Source organism: Bos grunniens, chromosome 10 (assembly GCF_055505025.1).
Source record: "Bos grunniens cultivar Pamir isolate PY7600 chromosome 10, Bosgru_T2T1.0, whole genome shotgun sequence".
Classification (NCBI taxonomy): Eukaryota; Metazoa; Chordata; class Mammalia; order Artiodactyla; family Bovidae; genus Bos; species Bos grunniens.
The window spans coordinates 22194960-22214672 of record NC_141174.1 but is presented as its reverse complement, the minus strand read 5'-3'; the positions used below and the strand labels follow the sequence as shown (position 1 = coordinate 22214672).

The following is a 19713-nucleotide window of genomic DNA, read 5'->3' as shown; positions in this document are numbered from 1 at the left end:
TGCCATCGGGAACATTGCTTGTGGAGGAAGTAGGCCCATTGTGCTGCCCGTATTCCGACGATTGAACCAATAGCTCCTTCGTATAGTTTCCCATTGACTTCTCATCTCTGTTAACCCATGGGAATCCAGTGACTGGTATATGAAAACTTACGGGCTGGGACCTAAGATTGCTGAAAGTTGACTCTAGTATCAGCAAAAGGCGGGCTCTTTACAGGTACGTTCAAGAGAGAAGTGCCTCGTGAACGCATCTGCCGGTGGGGAGGACGAGAACTGGAAAGTCCACCTGTTCTCTTGGAACAATCACACGTGTTTAAGGACCCGAGCTCCCGAAAAATTATAGACTAGTGGTATTGGATGAATAAAGGAAGCAGAATGGATGATTTCATCTCCATTAGCCTGCTGTCTCTGGCTATGCTGGTGGGATGTTACGTGGCTGGAATCATTCCTTTGGCTGTTAATTTCTCGGAGGTAAGCGCACAGTTTTCTATTTTCTATCAGCTGTCAGGATGGCAGCTAGGAAGTAGTAACAGTTGAAAGGGAAGCTGCTTCCCCATTTAATAGCAGAGCTAAAGGTCTTCTTAAGGATGACTTTTTTCAGAAGAGGCAAAACATTTAATAATAGAAACAAACCTCTTATTTAGCACGAGTTCTTAACGGAGAGGGGTAGGGGCGGGAAGTGGTGGATCCACTGAAGATCCTTGGGTACTCTGAACTTCCTGAAATTGAATACCAAAATTTGGGACTCTGTACATTTTCCGGGAAAGACACCATAATGCTATTTTGATACCCAGAAGTTTCAAAGAATCAAGGTTCTGGATTGCTGTCAAAATATACATGAAGAATATTGTTTGTTCATATGAGTTGAAATCAATATAATTTCTTTTTGAGAAAATCAGGCATAGCTTTTTGGGAAAAGGTTTTTTTTTTTTTGGATACTTGTAATTAGAATGAAGTAAGGAAAAAAACTAGATTGTTCTTAACTCAAACTTCCTTTTAAAGGAGAACATTGGATAGGTTTTTGAAATTGTTTTCAAATCTGTTTTCTTAGAAATGAATTTTTTTGTTAGTATGGTTTGACATTTTGTTTTAATTTCTTTGGTTCTTTATTATCACTTGAAGGAACATTAACAGGGAAGAAAGATAGATAAACGTATTGTTCAATGGAAGTGCAGATGGATTCTTTGGGCTGTTGTAAGGAGTTCACAGCTTGCACAGTGCTCAAAGATTAGGGGAGAAAAACTACTGCATTCAGGATTTCTTAAGTATACCTTGATGTTCAACAGTAAGATAGTTTCACTGTCAGTCCTGAAAGTGCTTTCAAAGAAAAGGGAAGTGGAGAATGGTCTGAAGTAAAGGAAAGGTATAGATGAGCTGTGAGGTAGACCTTGAGTTAACCTGAGGGAAGAGAAGGCATTGGTGGTAAAGAAAATAGCCTGTGGGTGAGAAAAAAGTTGGGACTAGGTGTTATGAGTTTAAGAAATAAACCCCGTAGTCAGATAGAAGGGGGACTTGAATTGCTGCTGCTCCTTATCTGTTTCCTTTTTGTTTTTGGTTTCTTTTAGCATCTAATGACAGAGAAGGCAATGGCACCCCACTCCAGTACTCTTGCCTGGAAAATCCCATGGACGGAGGAGCCTGGTGGGCTGCAGTCCATGGGGTCGCTAAGAGTCGGACATGACTGAGCGACTTCATTTTCACTTTTCACTTTCATGCATTGGAGAAGGAAATGGCAACCCACTCCAGTGTTCTTGCGTGGAGAATCCCAGGGACGGGGGAGCCTGGTGGGCTGCCGTCTCTGGGGTCACAGAGTCGGACACTACTGAATCGACTTAGCAGCAGCAGCAGCAGCAGCATCTAATAATAACATTGAACTACAATTTTTTGAGCATATACATTACCTAATTTCATTAAAAAAAAACAACAACAGTGAGGTACAGATGAGGAGACTGAGACTTAAATTATGTAACTTGGACAAGTTTATGAAATGTGTTAGAATCAGAGCTGATCTAGATTTTTCTGGCTCAGAACAGTTCTTAGCCACTCTGTCCCTTGAGGCGTAGTAGTCCATATAGCGAATCTGGCCTACAGATGTATTTATTTATTTGGCTGCACCAGGTCTTAGTTGTGGCCTGCAGGATCTTTAGCTATAGCATGTGGGATTTTTTTTTTTTTTTTTCTTCAGTTGTGTCATGTGGGATCTATTTCCCTGACCAGGGATGGAACCCAGGCCCCTGCATTGCAAGCACGAAGCTTCAACCGCAGGGCCACCAGGAAAGTCCCTGGATTTACTTCTTTAGATTAGCAGAGTATCGATTTTATTGTTACTGTTTTTTTGTCTTTATTCCTCAAAGTAACAGTTGGCTAGAGCTGAGTAGTGGTAGATTGTCATGGTCCTTCTTGGCTGTGAAGCCTGCTTCACTCATTTGAGCTACCTGCCTGCCCAGTACTTTGTGAGTGTGCTGTATCTCCTCTGACTAAATCATGAAAAAAGAGTAAGAGTGTCAATTGCTCAGTCGTGTCTGGCTCTTAACAAACCCATGGACTGTAGCCTGCCAGGCTCCCCTGTCCATGGAATTCTCCAGGCAAGAATACTGGAGTGGGTTGCCATTTCCTTCTCCAGGGGGTCTTCCTGACCTAGGGATTGAACCTGGGTTTCCAGTACTGCAGGAGGATTCTTTAACACTGGGCCACCAGGGACTGAGTCTTCTAATTACATTAGAATTGAATTGACATTATTAGGGCTGACATTTGTGAAGTTTAAATTGGTTTGTATATTTAAAGCCTCAGTAGAGATAACATTTATGAAGAATTATAATTAATTCAAATAAAAGACTGATAAAACTTTTTATTTCTATAAAATTCCTAGACCTTTCCAGTTTCAGTATTTTCTCAAACTGTTTTCAGTGATTTTTGCAATATGCAGGTATATGCTATCCTCTTTTCTCACTTAAGGAAATGTGTCCATGAGTGGTGTAATTAACTAGGCCACTAATAAAGATAATTAGTATGATATGTCATTTATGGCTTTCTAAATTGATGGTCAGATGGTCTTTTTCCAGCTGTAGTTCTTTTTTTTTTTTTTAATATTTTATTTGTTTATTTTATTTGTTTTTATTTCTTTCTTTGACCGTGTTAGGTCTTAGTTGCAGCATGTGGGATCTACTTCTCTGGCCAGGGATGGAACCCCTGGCCCCCTGCTTTGGGAGCATGGAGCCTTAGCCATGGACCACCAGGGAAATCCCCCCAGCTGTAGTTCTTGAAATGCTATAACTCACCATTCATATCTATTCATTATTACAGCAGGACCAATGCATTTTGAGCTGTTAGGATAAAAAAATTAAAGTTATATATAACTTAGTCAAAGACATTTTAGAATTCAGCTGGCGATTTTTGTCTCCTAGGAATTAGCATTTTTTTCCAGACAGATTATACTATTATTATAAATCAACATATTGTGAAACTGCTGCCGCTGCTGCTGCTGCTGCTAAGTTGCTTCAGTCGTGTCCGACTCTGTACGACCCCATAGACGGCAGCCCACCAGGCTCCCTGTCCCTGGGATTCTCCAGGCAAGAGCACTGGAGTGGGCTGCCATTTCCTTCTCCAATGCATGAAAGTGAAAAGTGAAAGGGAAGTTGCTCAGTTGTGCCCGACTCTTAACGACCCCATGGACTGCAGCCCACCAGGCTCCTCCGTCCATGGGATTTTCCAGGCAAGAGTACTGGAGTGGGGTGCCATTGCCTTCTCCGATTGTGAAACTAGTAGATAATAAATCTGTAAAAAATGAACTTCATTCACGAAGACCAAGAAACAGAGTTTCTATCCTTAGAGAATAGCTCCCCAAATTCCTACATTGACTAAACAATTTTTCTTTTTAAGGACGTGTAGCTTTTCTTTGGGACTGGAGTTATTTATAAATAAAAGGACCAATAAATCTAATTTATCTTGTAGTTAACTTTCATTTATATGAGAAGATGTTTTTATTCATGTTCTTAATCTAACTACTACTTTGTCTTTCAGCACTTTTTTCTTCAGAATTTCTCAGAGCAGGAACAAAAGATCAATAAAGCCATTAATGATGGCAGGATTAGTATTTAGAAATGAGATAAAGTCAAGTAGTCTGAAATTACTGTGGCAGTGGTATCTGTCTGCCATGTCTGACCATCATGAGGTATGTGTGGCATTGATTTCTTAGTCACCTTCTCCAACATGCCTTGTCCCCAAACCAACTTTCTCGATTGATGGTTTTGTAACTTCCTTATGCCTAAATGGGGGTTCACAGATGGCGCTAATGGTAAAGAACCCACCTGCCACTGCAGGAGACACAAGAGACTCGGGTTTGGTCCCTGGGTTGGGAAGATCCCCTGGAGGAGGGCATGGCAACCCACTCCTGTAATCTTGCCTGGAGAATCTCACAGACAGAGGAGCCTGGCAGGCCACAGTCAGTAGGGTTGCAAAGAGTTGGATACGACTGAAGTGTCTCAGCATACATGCATGCCTAACTGATTTCTAGAATAAAGGAACAAAATCTCTGATTCTCAAATGCATTTATAAGTGACTGATAATCAAGATATTTTCTTCTTCAGCATATGAGCAGGAGAAAAATTAAACTTGTAAAAGCAGCTGAAACATGCTTTATACAAATAAGGTTTTGTTGGATAAAGGAATTGGACACACTAGCAACTACATTGTGTTTTTAAGATTCAGCTGTTGAGCAGTTTTCTTTGGCTCTACGTGAAAATGCTATATAAGTAGGTTGAGAACCTGTGGCTTAACATTTTGTTGTTGTTCTTTAGTCTCTAAGTCGTTTCTGACTCTTTTTGTGACCCCCATGGACTGTAGTCTGCCAGGCTCCTCTGTCCATGGGATTTCCCAGTCAAGAATACAGGAGTGGGTTACCTTCTCCAGGGCATCTTCCTGACCCAGGGATCAAACCCGCACCCCCTGCATTGTAGGCAGATTATTTATTGCTGAGCCACCTGTGAAACATTACCTAGGATAAACAGCTCATCAGGTGCTCTGATGAGTGAAGTTCAGATGGCTAGAGTGAGATTTTAGATCAGTGATCGGAGGATTATCATTTACCTGAGCATGTCTCCGCTTTGTAACAGAGCTGGTAACAGAAAGCAAAGCATTTGCCCAGAGCTCTAGGGCAGCACTCCTCAAACTCTGGTGCTTGACCAGTTTTATCTTTAACTTCATTCCTTTGCAGAGCAGTATACTTGTGAAAATAAAATGGGAAAAAAGGCATACAGAATACAAGCCCAGGTGTAGTATCGTGAGATTTAACAGACATATAACTACTCCTATAGTTGTAAAGATCATATTGCTATAACGTTTTTCAAAGACTTCCTCTCATGTTGTACTTGGTGGTGGTGGTTTTAGTCACTTAGCCATGTCTGACTCTTTGTGACCCCATGGACTGTAGCCCCCCAGGCTTCTCTGCCTGTGGGATTTCCCAGGCAAGAATACTGAAGTGGCTGCCATTTCCTTCCTCAGAGGATCTTTCTGACCCAAGCCTCGAACCCGCAGGTCCTGCATTTCAGGCTGCCTCCTGCATTGGCAGGCGTATTCTTTACTACAGCCCGTACTTGTTGCAGACGATTTTGGATTATAATGCCACATTTTTTCATGTGTTAAAACAGTATAGATCCATAGATATCCAGATATCCAGATGAAAGTAGTGTTACTCCTATCTCAATAAAGTTTTTAAGGTAATTAGTAATGCACTCATTTCAAAAGGAACTGTCTGAGACAGTGTAGTTCAAAATCAGTGTTGCACAAACTGTTTTAACATCCAACTCTCTTCTGTTAAATGGCCTTGTAGGATTGTTGTGAGAATGTAAGGAAATAACATAAGCACAGGGCTTAACAATGGATCTAGAACATAAGAACTTTAGAAAACATTGAGGATTATTCTCAGTACTGATTGTGAAAACTTTCTAAAGATTTTCATTTTTATAACTTTGTTCTAAATTATTCTCAACCCAGGGATTGAACCCAGGTCCCCCGCATTGTAGGCAGATTCTTTACTGTCTGAGCCACCAGGGAAGTCCTCTAAATTATAATTTTAAAACCTTTTCTTTTGGAATAGACTTCTAATAATGGGTAAACTCCTCCCTTCCCTACCCCAAATCATGAAACTTCTCTGTAAAGAGAAGGTCTTGCTTCGGGGTTGGCTTTCAAGGTCACTGTGAATGTTTTTTTTGGAGAGGCCAGGTCTTTTCCAACTGGTCTCCCTCTTGGAAGACCAGTATAGTATTTTTCTCAGTATTTAACTTTTTCTTCTTCTTTTTGTTAAACTTTTCTGGTTCAGATTACTTTATGGTTTTCATTTCTTAATTGAGCCCTGACTCATACAGCCCAGGTAATGGGTCATAAAGGCTTCCCAGGTGACTCAGTGGTAGAGAATCCCCCTGCCTGTGCAGGAGACAGAGGTTTGATGGATGGGTCAGGAAGATCCCCTGGGGGAGGACATGACAACCCACTCCAGTATTCTTGCCTAGGAAGTGCCATGGACAGAGGAGCCTGGTGGGCCACAGTCCATAGTGTTGCAGACACAACTCAGTTGTGGACACAATTGAGCACGCACACACAATGGGTCATAAAATCATGTAACTACTGAGACTGAACAGTAAATCAGCCCTGGAGTGAGGTAAAATGGTCCACGTGTCATGATATGTGGTAGCTGACCTCCAGGGTCAGTGCCTAGGGGTCTCAGGGAGTCATGAGAACTGTGGTCAGCCGTGGCACAGAAGAGCAGGTGTCATTTAATGACACCAGCCCTGGCATTGCCAAATCTTCCTGCTTTTCAGAAGTTGAAAATATTGAATCTTCTAAATTTTATACTTTGGTTGCTAATTCAAGTATTATTACATTGCTGTGTGGGTCAAAAAAACCTATGTTTATGAGCTGCCAGTCTCAAACTTCTGGGCTGGACTGCTGATTCCTAAGCTCGCTGTGAAGTAAAGAGCAAACTAGCAATAGAAGGGGAGGGACAGCGAGTAGAGGAAACAAGTCACAGCGTGCTGACAAATGGGGGGACTGAAAAAATTTCAAATTGCTACAAAACCTCAAAGCACCGTTGTTTAGAACCACTTTGAAAAGGGGAAACGTCTCTATCTGCATATTAAGGGCACTGTGCTCTCTAATCCCACAGTATAATAACAATAGCTACAGTATCAACTTATGTGTTAAGTTCTGCTATGATTAACAGTGACCTTGAAAGGGAAGAGCCTCAAGCTTTAAGTTCAAAGCCACTGTTTACATACCCTCTAAATAAAAAATTTTTAAGCCTAGCTGTATAATTGAGGCTCTTTGTGGAAAATTTGTAAAACATGATAAAGTGTGAAAGGAAAATATTATCCCAGTGGAAAATCACTAGTAACATTGGTTAGGAACTAGTTAGTAACTAGTAACATTGTTTCTTTGCGTTCATTTTTTTTGCATGTTTGTTTGCATTTTTAATATGGTTGATCAGTGTGTGTGTGTCTGTGTGTGTATACATATATATATATATATATTTGCATTCCCCCTTCTTTTACCTGGTATTCTTTTCATTAAAAACATGCTCTAGGCACTTTTGGCCTCATTTGGCCACACCTTGTGGCTTGTGAAAACCAGGGTTTGAACCGGAGCCCCTGGGCAGTTAAAGAATGGAATCCTCACCACTACACAGCCAGGGAGTTCCCTCTAGGCACTTTTTCATGTCTTCAGTACATTCAGTTATTTTATGTACAGAAATTCTTATTATGCATTTGTTTTCAAGTTTTTGCCATGGTACTGTTGGGTTTTTTAAATGATAATAGTGTTGAATGGATATTTTTGTGTGTAATGCTATGACCACATTTCAGATTCTTTCCTCAGGAGTAGAATGACAGGATTAAGGAGCATAAATATCCTCAAGAAGAGTCTCAGTCTATATTACCAGGTTTTCTTAATGTATTTTGTCCAACAAATGCAAATGACACTGTATTCTCACAAACACTGAGTACCATCATTTTTAATTTTTAAAACTTGGCTAATTTGATCCAAAAATCACTGCAGATGGTGACTGCAGCCATGAAATTAAAAGATGCTTACTCCTTGGAAGGAAAGTTATGACCAACCTAGATAGATTATTAAAAAGCAGAGACATTACTTTGCCGTCAAAGGTCCGTCTAGTCAAGGCTATGGTTTTTCCAGTAGTCATGTATGGATGTGAGAGTTGGGCTGTGAAGAAAGCTGAGCGCCGAAGAATTGATGCTTTTGAACTGTGGTGTTGGAGAAGACTCTTGAGAGTCCCTTGGACTGCAAGGAGATCCAACCAGTCCATCCTAAAGGAGATCGGTCCTGGGTGTTCTTTGGAAGGAATGATGCTAAAGCTGAAACTCCAGTACTTTAGCCACCTCATGCGAAGAGTTGACTCATTGTAAAAGACTCTGATGCTGGGAGGGATTGGGGGCAGGAGGAGAAGGGGACGACAGAGGATGAGATGGCTGGATGGCATCACCAACTCGATGGACATGAGTCTGAGTGAACTCCAGGAGATGGTGATGGACAGGGAGGCCTGGCATGCTGCAATTCATGGGGTCACAAAGAGTTGGACACGACTGAGCAACTGAACTGAATTTGATAGAGAAAAATTATTTTTTTCTCAGTTCAATCAAACTTCTTGTGTATTAATAATATTCGTTGTCAGTGTTTTCCCAGGTCTCTCCCATGCATCAGTGTGCTTTTGTTTTTGTAGTCACATTGAGCAGTCTTACGAGATTTGGTTTTATTTTTAGAAAGGACTCACAAAAAGAAAAGCAAGTTGGTCTTGTTTTCCGAGATTGAAAGAAGTAGCATCAATCGAGTATTGCTTGTTATTACCTCTATGCAAATGAATTTAGGAAAGGGAAACCTGTATGCCACTGGCATAATGGTAACGATGCAGCATTGTTCACTCGAACTTTCATCCAAGTATCTGGGTTTTGCACTGTGATTCTTGTGGAGGAGCGGCTTAGAAGCATTTACGGCATGCTCCCAATGAGGTTGGAGATAAGTGCTAGTGACAACTACTCTGTATTAAGTGTGCTCACATCATATGCCTACATGATAGTACTAGTAGTGGCAATCCTGTCTTCCAGAAAAGGATATTAAACTTGCTTAGTGTCACAGCCACGGCTTAGAGGCAGGATGCTTTTAGACATCTTGTCTCAGTTGTCAGGACTTGAAGAATCAAGTTCACATTTGAGTTTTCTTGATTACTGTTACTGTTACTGTAACTTAGCAGTAGATCATGTAGTAGGTAAAGGAAGTGTCTCCTTGAAGCAGGTTTATTTGTAAGAATATGGAGAAAGCCTTTATTGCTTCAACAAGAGTTACTTTGTGCCCTGTGATATTTTATCCCTTCAGTGCTTCCAGCTTTGAAGGGATCAGTCTTATAACAAGAGACGCATCTTTCATTTTTTAGGAAACTGCAGTTGAGGCTTTTCAGTACAACATGAGCATGGTATAAGAGAGATTGAAATAAACAGTCTTCAGTATTAAAAGCTTTTAAAATTATTGGCATGTCTTTAATTGAACCAAACAATTTATTGACTGTTTCTGTGAGCAAGGAAAGAAAAACCATTTAACTACCTTGGTATCTGCCAAGAAAACTAAACTGACTTCAAAGCTTGCACTACGCTGATAGCTTAATGGCACTGAGTACAAACTGCTGTTTTAATTAATAGTTCTGGTCAGTCCTTTGGCTTAGTCAGCTACAGACATGAAATTGTAAAATGAGATAACACCAGACAAACGGCATTGCACAGTTCATGCCTCTCTTGAGCAAATATTTCACTTGTTCAACAGATACTATTGCTTTGGGAACTCTTTTCATCTTGATGCTAATGCTATGCTAAGTCACTTCAGTCGTGTCTGACTCTGTGCAACCCCAGAGACGGCAACCCACCAGGCTCCCCCCTCCCTGGGATTCTCCAGGCAAGAACACTGGAGTGGGTTGCCATTTCCTTCTCCAATGCAGGAAAGTGAAAAGTGAAAGTGAAGTCGCTCAGTCGTGTCTGACCCTCAGCGACCCCATGGACTGCAGCCCACCAGGCTCCTCCGTCCATGGGATTTTCCAGGCAAGGGTACTGGACTGGGGTGCCACTGCCTTCTCCGTTTCATCTTGAACCACACGTGAAATTTGTACTTCTTCATTTAAATATAGCTTTTCAGTGATTTACCGTAAGCAAAGGAGAGAACTTGTCAGCGTTTTGATTTTGACATGTACTCTGTTCTGAGATTAAATAACAAATTGTGAAGTTGTGTGAAAGAATACAGCTGTACAAATAACATGGAGCCACATCTCAAGTGCTTGAAATAAATTGAGTCTAAAATGATTCAGGTAATTTAAAAAAATTTTTTAAGAAAAATTGAAACTGTAACCCACGGCTGCTGCTGCTAAGTCGCTTCAGTCATGTCCGACTCTGTGCGACCCCATAGACGGCAGCCCACAAGGCTCCCCCGTCCCAGGGATTCTCCAGGCAAGAACACTGGAGTGCGTTGCCATTTCCTTCTCCAGTGCATGAAAGTGAAAGTAAAGTCGCTGAGTCTTACCCGACTCTTAGCGACCCCATGGACTGCGGCCCACCAGGCTCCTCCGTCCATGGGATTTTCCAGGCAAGAGTGCTGGAGTGAGGTGCCATTTATGCTTATTTTTTTGACTATTTGATTTTTTGTTTCTGTCAGAAGTGTTCCCTCTGTAATTAGGTGACCATGAGAAAGTTACTACACGTTTATCAACCTGATCAAAGTTATGTACAATAAATAATCTTCGTATCAGTTTGCTGGAGATTGAAGCAGTGACTAAATAGTGATTGAAACAGTGCTAAAGATTGAAACAGGTTTTGAACTTCTTGGGAAAAAAAGATGTCATTTAAGGTATTTGCATTAATGAGACAAATGACTGCGTTGCCTCACATTTACTGTGGTGGAATCCTATTATGGTTCCTTATTTTATGTACTTTAATACCCCTTGAGCCAAAGGATAAATTCTGAATCAAATAACCACGGAAAATTCTAGATATGGTTACACTTTGAAGGGACATGTTAGGCCTGTTAACCAGCACAAGTGTTCTAAAGAGGTTCCAGAGCATTTATGTATTTGTTGATATTAAGGGCCAGTTGAATGGCAGGTACCAAGTCCCCAGTGCCTTGTATGAATCTGGGTATTTAATTCATTCTCTTTGTATATGTTTAGGGAAGAATCTGTTATGTGTCAAGATCCTACTTTATAAGTATTCAGCAGTAAATTAAAAGTTTCTGCCTTCACAGAACTTAAAATTTTGGTGTAAGGAGTTCCAAGAACAAACATAGATTTGTCTGACTTGGTTAAATAACTTAGTTAAGTGTAGGAGGTTTAACTTCATTTGGTAAAAAAATGTATGTACTCTAATTTCAAAGTAGACTGAAAACATCAGATCAGATCAGATCAGTTGCTCAGTCGTGTCCGACTCTTTGCGACTCCATGAATCCCAGCACACCAGGCCTCCCTGTCCATCACCACCTCCCGGAGTTCACTCAGACTCACCTCCATCGAGTCAGTGATGCCATCCAGCCATCTCATCCTCTGTCGTCCCCTTCTCCTCCTACCCCCAATCCCTCCCAGCATCAGAGTCTTTTCCAGTGAGTCAACTCTTCGCATGAGGTGGCCAAAGTACTGGAGTTTCAGCTTTAGCATCATTCCTTCCAAAGAAATCCCAGGGCTGATCTCCTTCAGAATGGACTGGTTGGAATCCTTGCAGTCCAAGGGACTCTCAAAAGTCTTCTCCAACACCACAGTTCAAAAGCATCAATTCTTCGGCACTCAGCCTTCTTCAACAGTCCCAACTCTCACATCCATACATGACCACAGGAAAAACCATAGCCTTGACTAGACGAACCTTTGTTGGCAAAGTAATGTCTCTGCTTTTGAATATGCTATCTAGGTTGGTCATAACTTTCCTTTCAAGGAGTAAGCGTTTTTTAATTTCATGGCTGCAGTCACCATCTGCAGTGATTTTGGAGCCCAGAAAAATAAAGTCTAACACTGTTTCCCCATCTATTTCCCATGAAATGATGGGACCGGATGCCATGATCTTCGTTTTCTGAATGTTGAGCTTTAAGCCAACTTTTTCACTCTCCACTTTCACTTTCATCAAGAGGCTTTTTAGTTCCTCTTCACTTTCTGCCATAAGGGTGGTGTCATCTGCATATCTGAGGTTATTGATATTTCTCCCGGCAATCTTGATTCCAGCTTGTGTTTCTTCCAGTCCAGTGTTTCTCATGATGTACTCTGCATATAAGTTAAATAAACAAGGTGACAATATACAGCCTTGACGTACTCCTTTTCCTATTTGGGACCAGTCTGTTGTTCCATGTCCAGTTTTAACTGTTGCTTCCTGACTTGCATACAGATTTCTCAAGAGGCAGATCAGGTGGTCTGGTATTCCCATCTCTTTCAGAATTTTCCACAGTTTATTGTGATCCACACAGTCAAAGGCTTTGGCACAGTCAATAAGGCAGAAATCGATGTTTTTTCTGGAACTCTCTTGCTTTTTCCATGATCCAGCGGATGTTGGCAATTTGATCTCTGGTTCCTCTGCCTTTTCTATAACCGGCTTGAACATCAGGAAGTTCACGGTTCACATATTGCTGAAGCCTGGCTTGGAGAATTTTGAGCATTACTTTACTAGCCTGTGAGACGAGTGCAATTGTGTGGTAGTTTGAGTATTCTTTGGCATTGCCTTTCTTTGGGATTGGAATGAAAACGGACCTTTTCCAGTCCTGTGGCCACTGCTGAGTTTTCCAAATTTGCTGGCAGCACTTTTTGAGTGCAGCACTTTCACAGCATCATCTTTCAGGATTTGAAATCGCTCAACTGGAATTCCATCACCTCCACTAGCTTTGTTCATAGTGATGCTTTCCAAGGCCCACTTGACTTCACATTCCAGGATGTCTTGCTCTAGGTCAGTGATCACACCATCGTGATTATCTGGGTCGTGAAGATCTTTTTTGTACAGTTCTTCTGTGTATTCTTGCCATCTCTTCTTAATATCTTCTGCTTCTGTTAGGTCCATACCATTTCTATCCTTTATAGAGCCCATCTTTGCATGAAATCTTCCTTTGGTATCTCTGATTTTCTTGAAGAGATCCCTAGTCTTTCCCATTCTGTTGTTTTCCTCTATTTCTTTGCATTGATCGCTGAAGAAGGCTTTCTTATCTCTTGCTATTCTTTGGAACTCTGCATTCAGATGTTTATATCTTTCCTTTTCTCCTTTGCTTTTCACTTCTCTTCTTTTCACAGCTATTTGTAAGGCCTCCCCAGACAGCCATTTTGCTTTTTTTGCATTTCTTTTCCATGGGGATGGTTTTGATCCCTGTCTCCTGTACAGTGTCATGAACCTCATTCCGTAGTTCATCAGGCACTCTATCAGATCTAGGCCCTTAAATCTATTTCTCACTTCCACTGTACAATCATAAGGGATATGATTTAGATAATACCTGAATGGTCTAGTGGTTTTCCCTACTTTCTTCAATTTAAGTCTGAATTTGGCAATAAGGAGTTCATGAAAACATAATACAGTAATTTTAGCTCACACTGCCTTTCCTTTGAGGAAATATTACAAAGTGAGATGATTTACTCAAGTTTACCTCAGAGATCTCTTTTTTCCAAATTCTCAAATTCTTTTTTTTCTGACTCTTTAAAATGATATTGTAATACAGATCTTGGGCTTCCCTGATGGCTCAGTGGTAAAGAATGTACATGCATTGGCTGACTTGAGTTTGGTCCCCAAGTCAGCGAGATTCCATAGAGAAGGAAATGGCAACCCACTCCAGTATTCTTGCTTGGGAAATCCCATGGACAGAGAAGCCTGGTGGGCTACAATCCATGGGGTCACAAAAGAGTCAGACACGACTTTGTGAAATCTAAACAACAACAAATACAGATCTCATTAGCCATAATCTGAATCAGATGTCCAGCAATAGCAGAATGGTAAACTGGTATTCTTAGGGCTATTATCGATAAGCGTCTGTGAGTGTTTTTATGCAAGTTTTGGGGGGACACATATGCTTTCATTTCTCTTGGTAAATACCCAAAAGTGGAATTACTGTTTAACTTTATAAGAGACTACCAGTTTTCTGAAGTGATTGGACCATTTTATGCTCTGCCCAACAACATATGGGAGTTCCAGTTGGTCTGTATCCTTGCCATCATTTAGTGGTGTTGGTCTCTTTAATATTAGCCATTCTAGTGGGTGTGAAGAAGTATCTTATTATAGTATAAGTTTGCATTTTGATGATGACTAAATAATGTTGAACATCTTTTCATGGGCTTACTGGCCATTCATGTATCTTTTGTGAAGTATCTGTTCAGTGTTTTACCTATTTTTAACTTTAATTTTGTCTCTTACTGAGTTGTAATCATTCTTTGTATTTCAAATGCAAGTGCTTCGTCAGTGGCTTAGGTTGGGTTCCCTAGAATACAGACCCTGAGAAGATTTGCAGAAAGATTTACAGGAAGTTTATTGGGTGGTGTTCTTGGGAATAACCAAGTGTTGCTCAGTCATATCCGATTCTTTGTACCTCCATGGACTGTAGCCCATCAGACTCCTCTGTTCATGGAATTCTCCAGGCAAGAATACTGGAGTGGGTAGTCATTCCCTTCTCCAGAGGATCTTCCTGACCCAGGGATCAAACCTGGGTCTCCTGCATTACAGGCCACCACATGAGCCACCAGGGAATAACACCTATGAAAGAATGAGCAGGATTAAGCAGATGAAGAAGTTGAGCTGTAATTTGGTTGCAGTGGAGGCCTCAGATCACTCCACAGAAGGCACTGAAGCTTTATGGCCCTTCTGAGATATTCTGACTTGAGGCTTTGTACCTCCATCTGCATAGCAGCAAGTTGGGCTAGTCACTGGATATGGACTTCTCGAGGGGAGGGAATATAACTTTTAGGTTATTGGCCTAAGGGCAGTGTCTCAGAGGGACTTAGCTGAAAGCCATCAGTAGGCAACATTGCCAGCACTTGGGGGAACAGGTATCTCCAACCTGAAGGGGCCTGAGTGTATATTGTTACCATACACCCACCACAAATATATGTATTTCCAGTACAGGTATATGTACTTTCTTCCAGTATGTAGCTTGCCTATTCATTTCTTAATGGATCAGCAAACATTTAAAATTCTGATGTTGAATTTTTTTTCTCTTAAAATAGTTTGTGTTTTTTGTGTCCTTGTTGAGAAATCTTTGCCAACTCCAAGATTGCCAAGATTTTCTATATTTTTTTCTAACAGCCGTTGAGTTTTAGGTTTTATATTTAGGTGTATAATCCATCAGGAATTAATTTTCATTTATATGATGTGAGGTACCACCCAAGTAATTCTTGAAGGCAATTAGCTCTTTCCGTTTTAGGTACATCCCTTTTCTCTCATCTTTCCTTAATTTGCAAAGCTGAGGCATCTTTCATTTCCATTTCCCAGAGTAGAGCATAGTCAAAACGCTGACAGGACAGTCTTCTTTCCTAGTAATTTATTCATTAGTTTGAATTGTGGAGTTCTGAAACTAAGGCCCTCAAATGAAATGATAGTCTGGTGCAGTTTTACCCTTGTTTTTGTCCTTTCTTTGCAGTAAAACTTGACATTCATGATTGTTTTAAGCAAAGGTGACTTTTATGAATTGTTTAGAGAGAATGATGAAAAGACTAATTACTTGCCATGTCAGAGCTGTTTTTCCATCTTGTGTTCTCCATACTCTAACAGTTGGTCTCAAATGAATGCTGTGATTAGCAGTGCTTTGGTGAGTTTAGTAACTTGGAAAAGACAAAGACTCTTAGAATAGCTCAATATTGAACATTAAAATAGGAACACCAGCTGTTTGATGTCCTTTTCCCAAAATACTTCAACCACGTTCTCTTGTTGCCTCCTATATCTTCACAGGATGTGTAGAAATATTATTTTAAAGAAGAGTTGAGGTGCTGACTTGTTAACTAATTTGAACATGGAGTTAGTTCTGCCTCCCAAGCCACTGCCCCAACCATTGGAGGGTTTTTATACAAGCTGTATAGTTGTATACCATTAGAATGCAATCACTGAATGTGTTCAGAACTCTCTCAGTTTGTAAGTCATTAATAGCCACCCAGAATGTGTGAAGGGCTGACCTGGCCTAGATGCTAAGGGGATTCCCCTCATGCTATAGGGCAAGTATTAGCTGGTGCTGACATTGCAGCTATAGTCCCCCCATTTTCAATAGAGACACAATAGACATGGGTCCCTTCTTTCTTCCCAAACAAGGAGCGGGTAATATTTCTACTAACTTTTCAGCTAAGAACCTCCCTTAGAGGCAGTACTTGTATGTGTATATTCCCACAGCTTCACAGTTGCAGCTTCAGTAGTATTTCAGAACTAATACAACCATTGTTATTTTTGATAACCTCATAAAAGAAACTAAAACAGAAAAGGCGAGTATGTGATATACTGTTAAAATTATTAAAAGTTTTTCATAAGCAACATTAATGCCCTCTTGTAGTTTTAAAGATTATTTTTCATACTCCCAAGACTCTAAGAAGGGTACATCGCTGCTTCAGGAAGTTTTGAAACATAATCCTTTATATCCTTTATGTCAGGATACAGTCTGCTAAGGAAATCTGAATAAAAAGAAAAAACTGGTATTAGTGGATTAAAGCCATAGATCATTTATGGCATTGATTCTAATGATGGTTTCATAGATGTGTACTTCCAAATACATAAAGTGGTATACATTAAATATCTACAGCTCTAGTATGTCAATCTCAATCCAGCATTTTTTTTTAAACTAGAGGACATTTTAGTATTAAACTAAATATGTTTTTTTATTGTATGAGTATGTTTCATTGTATGTTCATTGCAGATAAATAAATTTTTATAAATTATATATCACATTTATAAACTATAAAGAAAAAATTGTGTTTATAATAGCCAGGACATGGAAGCAACCTAGATGTCCATCAGCAGATGAATGGATAAGAAAGCTGTGGTACATATACACAATGGAGTATTACTCAGCCATTAAAAAGAATACATTTGAATCAGTTCTAATGAGGTGGATGAAACTGGAGCCTATTATACAGAGTGAAGTAAGCCAGAAGGAAAAACACCAATACAGTATACTAACGCATATATATGGAATTTAGAAAGATGGTAACGATAACCCTGTATACGAGACAGCAAAAGAGACACTGATGTATAGAACAGGCTTATGGACTCTGTGGGAGAGGGAGAGGGTGGGAAGATTTGGGAGAATGGCATTGAAACATATGAAAAGTCATGTATGAAACGAGATGCCAGTCCAGGTTCAATGCACGATGCTGGATGCTTGGGGCTGGTGCACTGGGACGACCCAGAGGGATGGTATGGGGAGGGAGGAGGGAGGAGGGTTCAGGATGGGGAACACATGTATACCTGTGGTGGATTCATTTTGATATTTGGCAAAACTAATACAATTATGTAAGGTTTAAAAATAAAATTAATTAAAAAAAATAAAATAAAATTATATAAAAAAAAAAGAATGTAAAAAAACCATACAAAAAAAAAAAAAGAAAAAATTGTTAATGTTTTACACTTGTTCTGTCTATGGGTATACTTTTTCAAAAGAACTATGAGATTATCCATATGTATTGTTTGCTCGCAGCTTTTCCTCGTAGCAATATATCATGCCTTTTTAAAAAATTAATTAACATTTGTTTTTGGTTGTGCTGGGTCTTCGTTGCTGCGCGGGCTTTCTCTTGTAGTGAGCGGGGGCTGCTGTTTGCTGTGGTACACGGCCTTCTCATTGCATTGGCCACTCTTGTTGTGGGGCATAGGCTGTAAGAGTGCAGGTTGCAATAGTTGCAGCTCGCAGGCTGTAGAGTGTGGGCTCTGTAGTGGTGGCACACGGGCTAAGTTGCCCCATGGCATATGGGATCTTACCGGATCAGTGATGAAACCCATGTCCCCTGCATTGGCGGGTGGATTCTTAGCCACTGGACCACCAGGGAAATCGTGTCATTACCTTCTGTATCCATGAGTAGACCCCTGTCATAATTTGTAATTGCTGAGCTACTAACATTTTCACTTTTCACTTGGTGCTCTGGTGAAGTATTTTAAGTTTATTAGCTAATCTCCTTTCTTGGACATTTAGATTATTTTCAGGTTTGTATTCTTAATAGGTACAGTGGCCACCTTTTCATAGTTCTTTCTTAGGAAAATTTCTAGAAGTGAAATTGCTGGATCAAAGAATTCACATTTTTGAGGCTTTAAATCTAAATTACCAAATTGGGGTCCATATAGGTTGTAGCAGCTCCCAATTCCTCCAGTTTAAGATGAGTATGCTAACTTCTCCCTATTGTAGGTAGTAGACAAGTTTTCCCACATCACTGCCAATCTGGTAAGCTTAAAAATGGTATCTCCTTGTTCTAATTGGCATTATTATTCATGAAACTTGGGCTTCCCCGATGGCTCAGCAGGTAAAGAATCCACCTGCAACACAGGCGAAGCAGGAGACAAGGGTTTGATCCCTGGGTCAGAAGATCCCCTGGAGGAGGGCATGGCAACCCACTCCAGTATTCTTGCCTGGAGAATCCCAGGGACAGGGGCGTCTGGTGGGCTACAGTCCATGGGGGCGCAAAGAATCAGACACGACTGAAGGGACTGAGCACACTTTGATGAAGCTGACCCTTTTTCATGTTCACTGGCCATTGTAGATTTTGGCCTCACAAATAAGCAGCTCACTGCAGATACTTCGGAAACTTTTCCCCTGTTTAGTCATCAATCTTCAACAGCTTATGTTTTCTTTCCAGGAGCGACTAAAGCTGGTGACTGTTTTGGGTGCCGGCCTCCTCTGTGGAACTGCACTGGCGGTCATCGTGCCTGAAGGGGTGCACGCACTTTATGAAGATATTCTTGAGGGTGAGAGAGAGATGGGCCTTCTTTGAGCTATGTTATTGATGTGGAGGGCTCAAAAGAGAAGCTTGGTGATATTTTTTTCTGAAAACAGTTCACACGTTTGCCATAGAAATATGCCAAAGCATATCTTTTGATGTTTTTGACAATAAACACGTCAGTAGCAGTTAGTGAATTGAATGCCTCTGTCCACGAATACCACTTAAGATTTATTTGCAATAACACATGAATTGTGGGCTTTCTAAGAATGACAATCATTCTTTTTAATGCCTATGCAAAACTTCCAAATTCCTACATGACAATGATTGTGTTTTTAGTGTTCTTTAATTAAAAAAAAAAATATATATATATATAGATAGGTAGATAGATAAACACATTTGGATTCAAAGACTCCTTTAAAAATTTTTTTAAACCATTTTGTTTCTAAATTTTATGCATTTATTTATGGCTGTGCTGGGTCTTCATTGCTGTATTGACTTTTTCTACTTGCTGTGCACAGGGTTCTTATTGCGGGGGCTTCGTTGCAGAGCATGGAGTCTAGGGCATGCAGGCTTCAGTAGCTACAGCACATGGGCTTGGTAGCTGCAGCTCCCAGGCTCTGGAGCACAGACTCAATAGTTGTGATACACAGGCTTAGTTGCTCCAAGGCATGTGGGATCTTCCTGGATCAGGGAGGGAACCCATGTTTCTTGCACTGGTAGTCGGATTTGTTACCACTGAGCCACCAGGGAAGCCCCTCAAAGACTCTTTATAATGAACCTTCTAGATAATGAGGACTTCTGTAGTAAAGGATAACTAAGGAATTAAA

The 19713-nt window shown here is 40.5% G+C and overlaps 1 protein-coding gene across 3 annotated transcripts in view; it reads left to right on the top strand.

The window, feature by feature from the left end:
• SLC39A9 (solute carrier family 39 member 9) overlaps window positions 1-19713 on the top strand; it is a 50053-nt gene that overhangs the window by 680 nt on the left and 29660 nt on the right. For 2 of the 3 annotated variants that reach the window (XM_086320056.1, XM_086320055.1), the window contains exons 2-3: window positions 215-468; window positions 18803-18911. In XM_086320056.1, coding sequence (XP_086176182.1) covers window positions 355-468; window positions 18803-18911 — 223 coding nt within the window. In that variant the 5' untranslated portion in view covers window positions 215-354. The remainder of the gene's footprint in view (window positions 1-214; window positions 469-18802; window positions 18912-19713) is intronic. The other variant, XM_086320057.1, reaches the window with a different exon arrangement.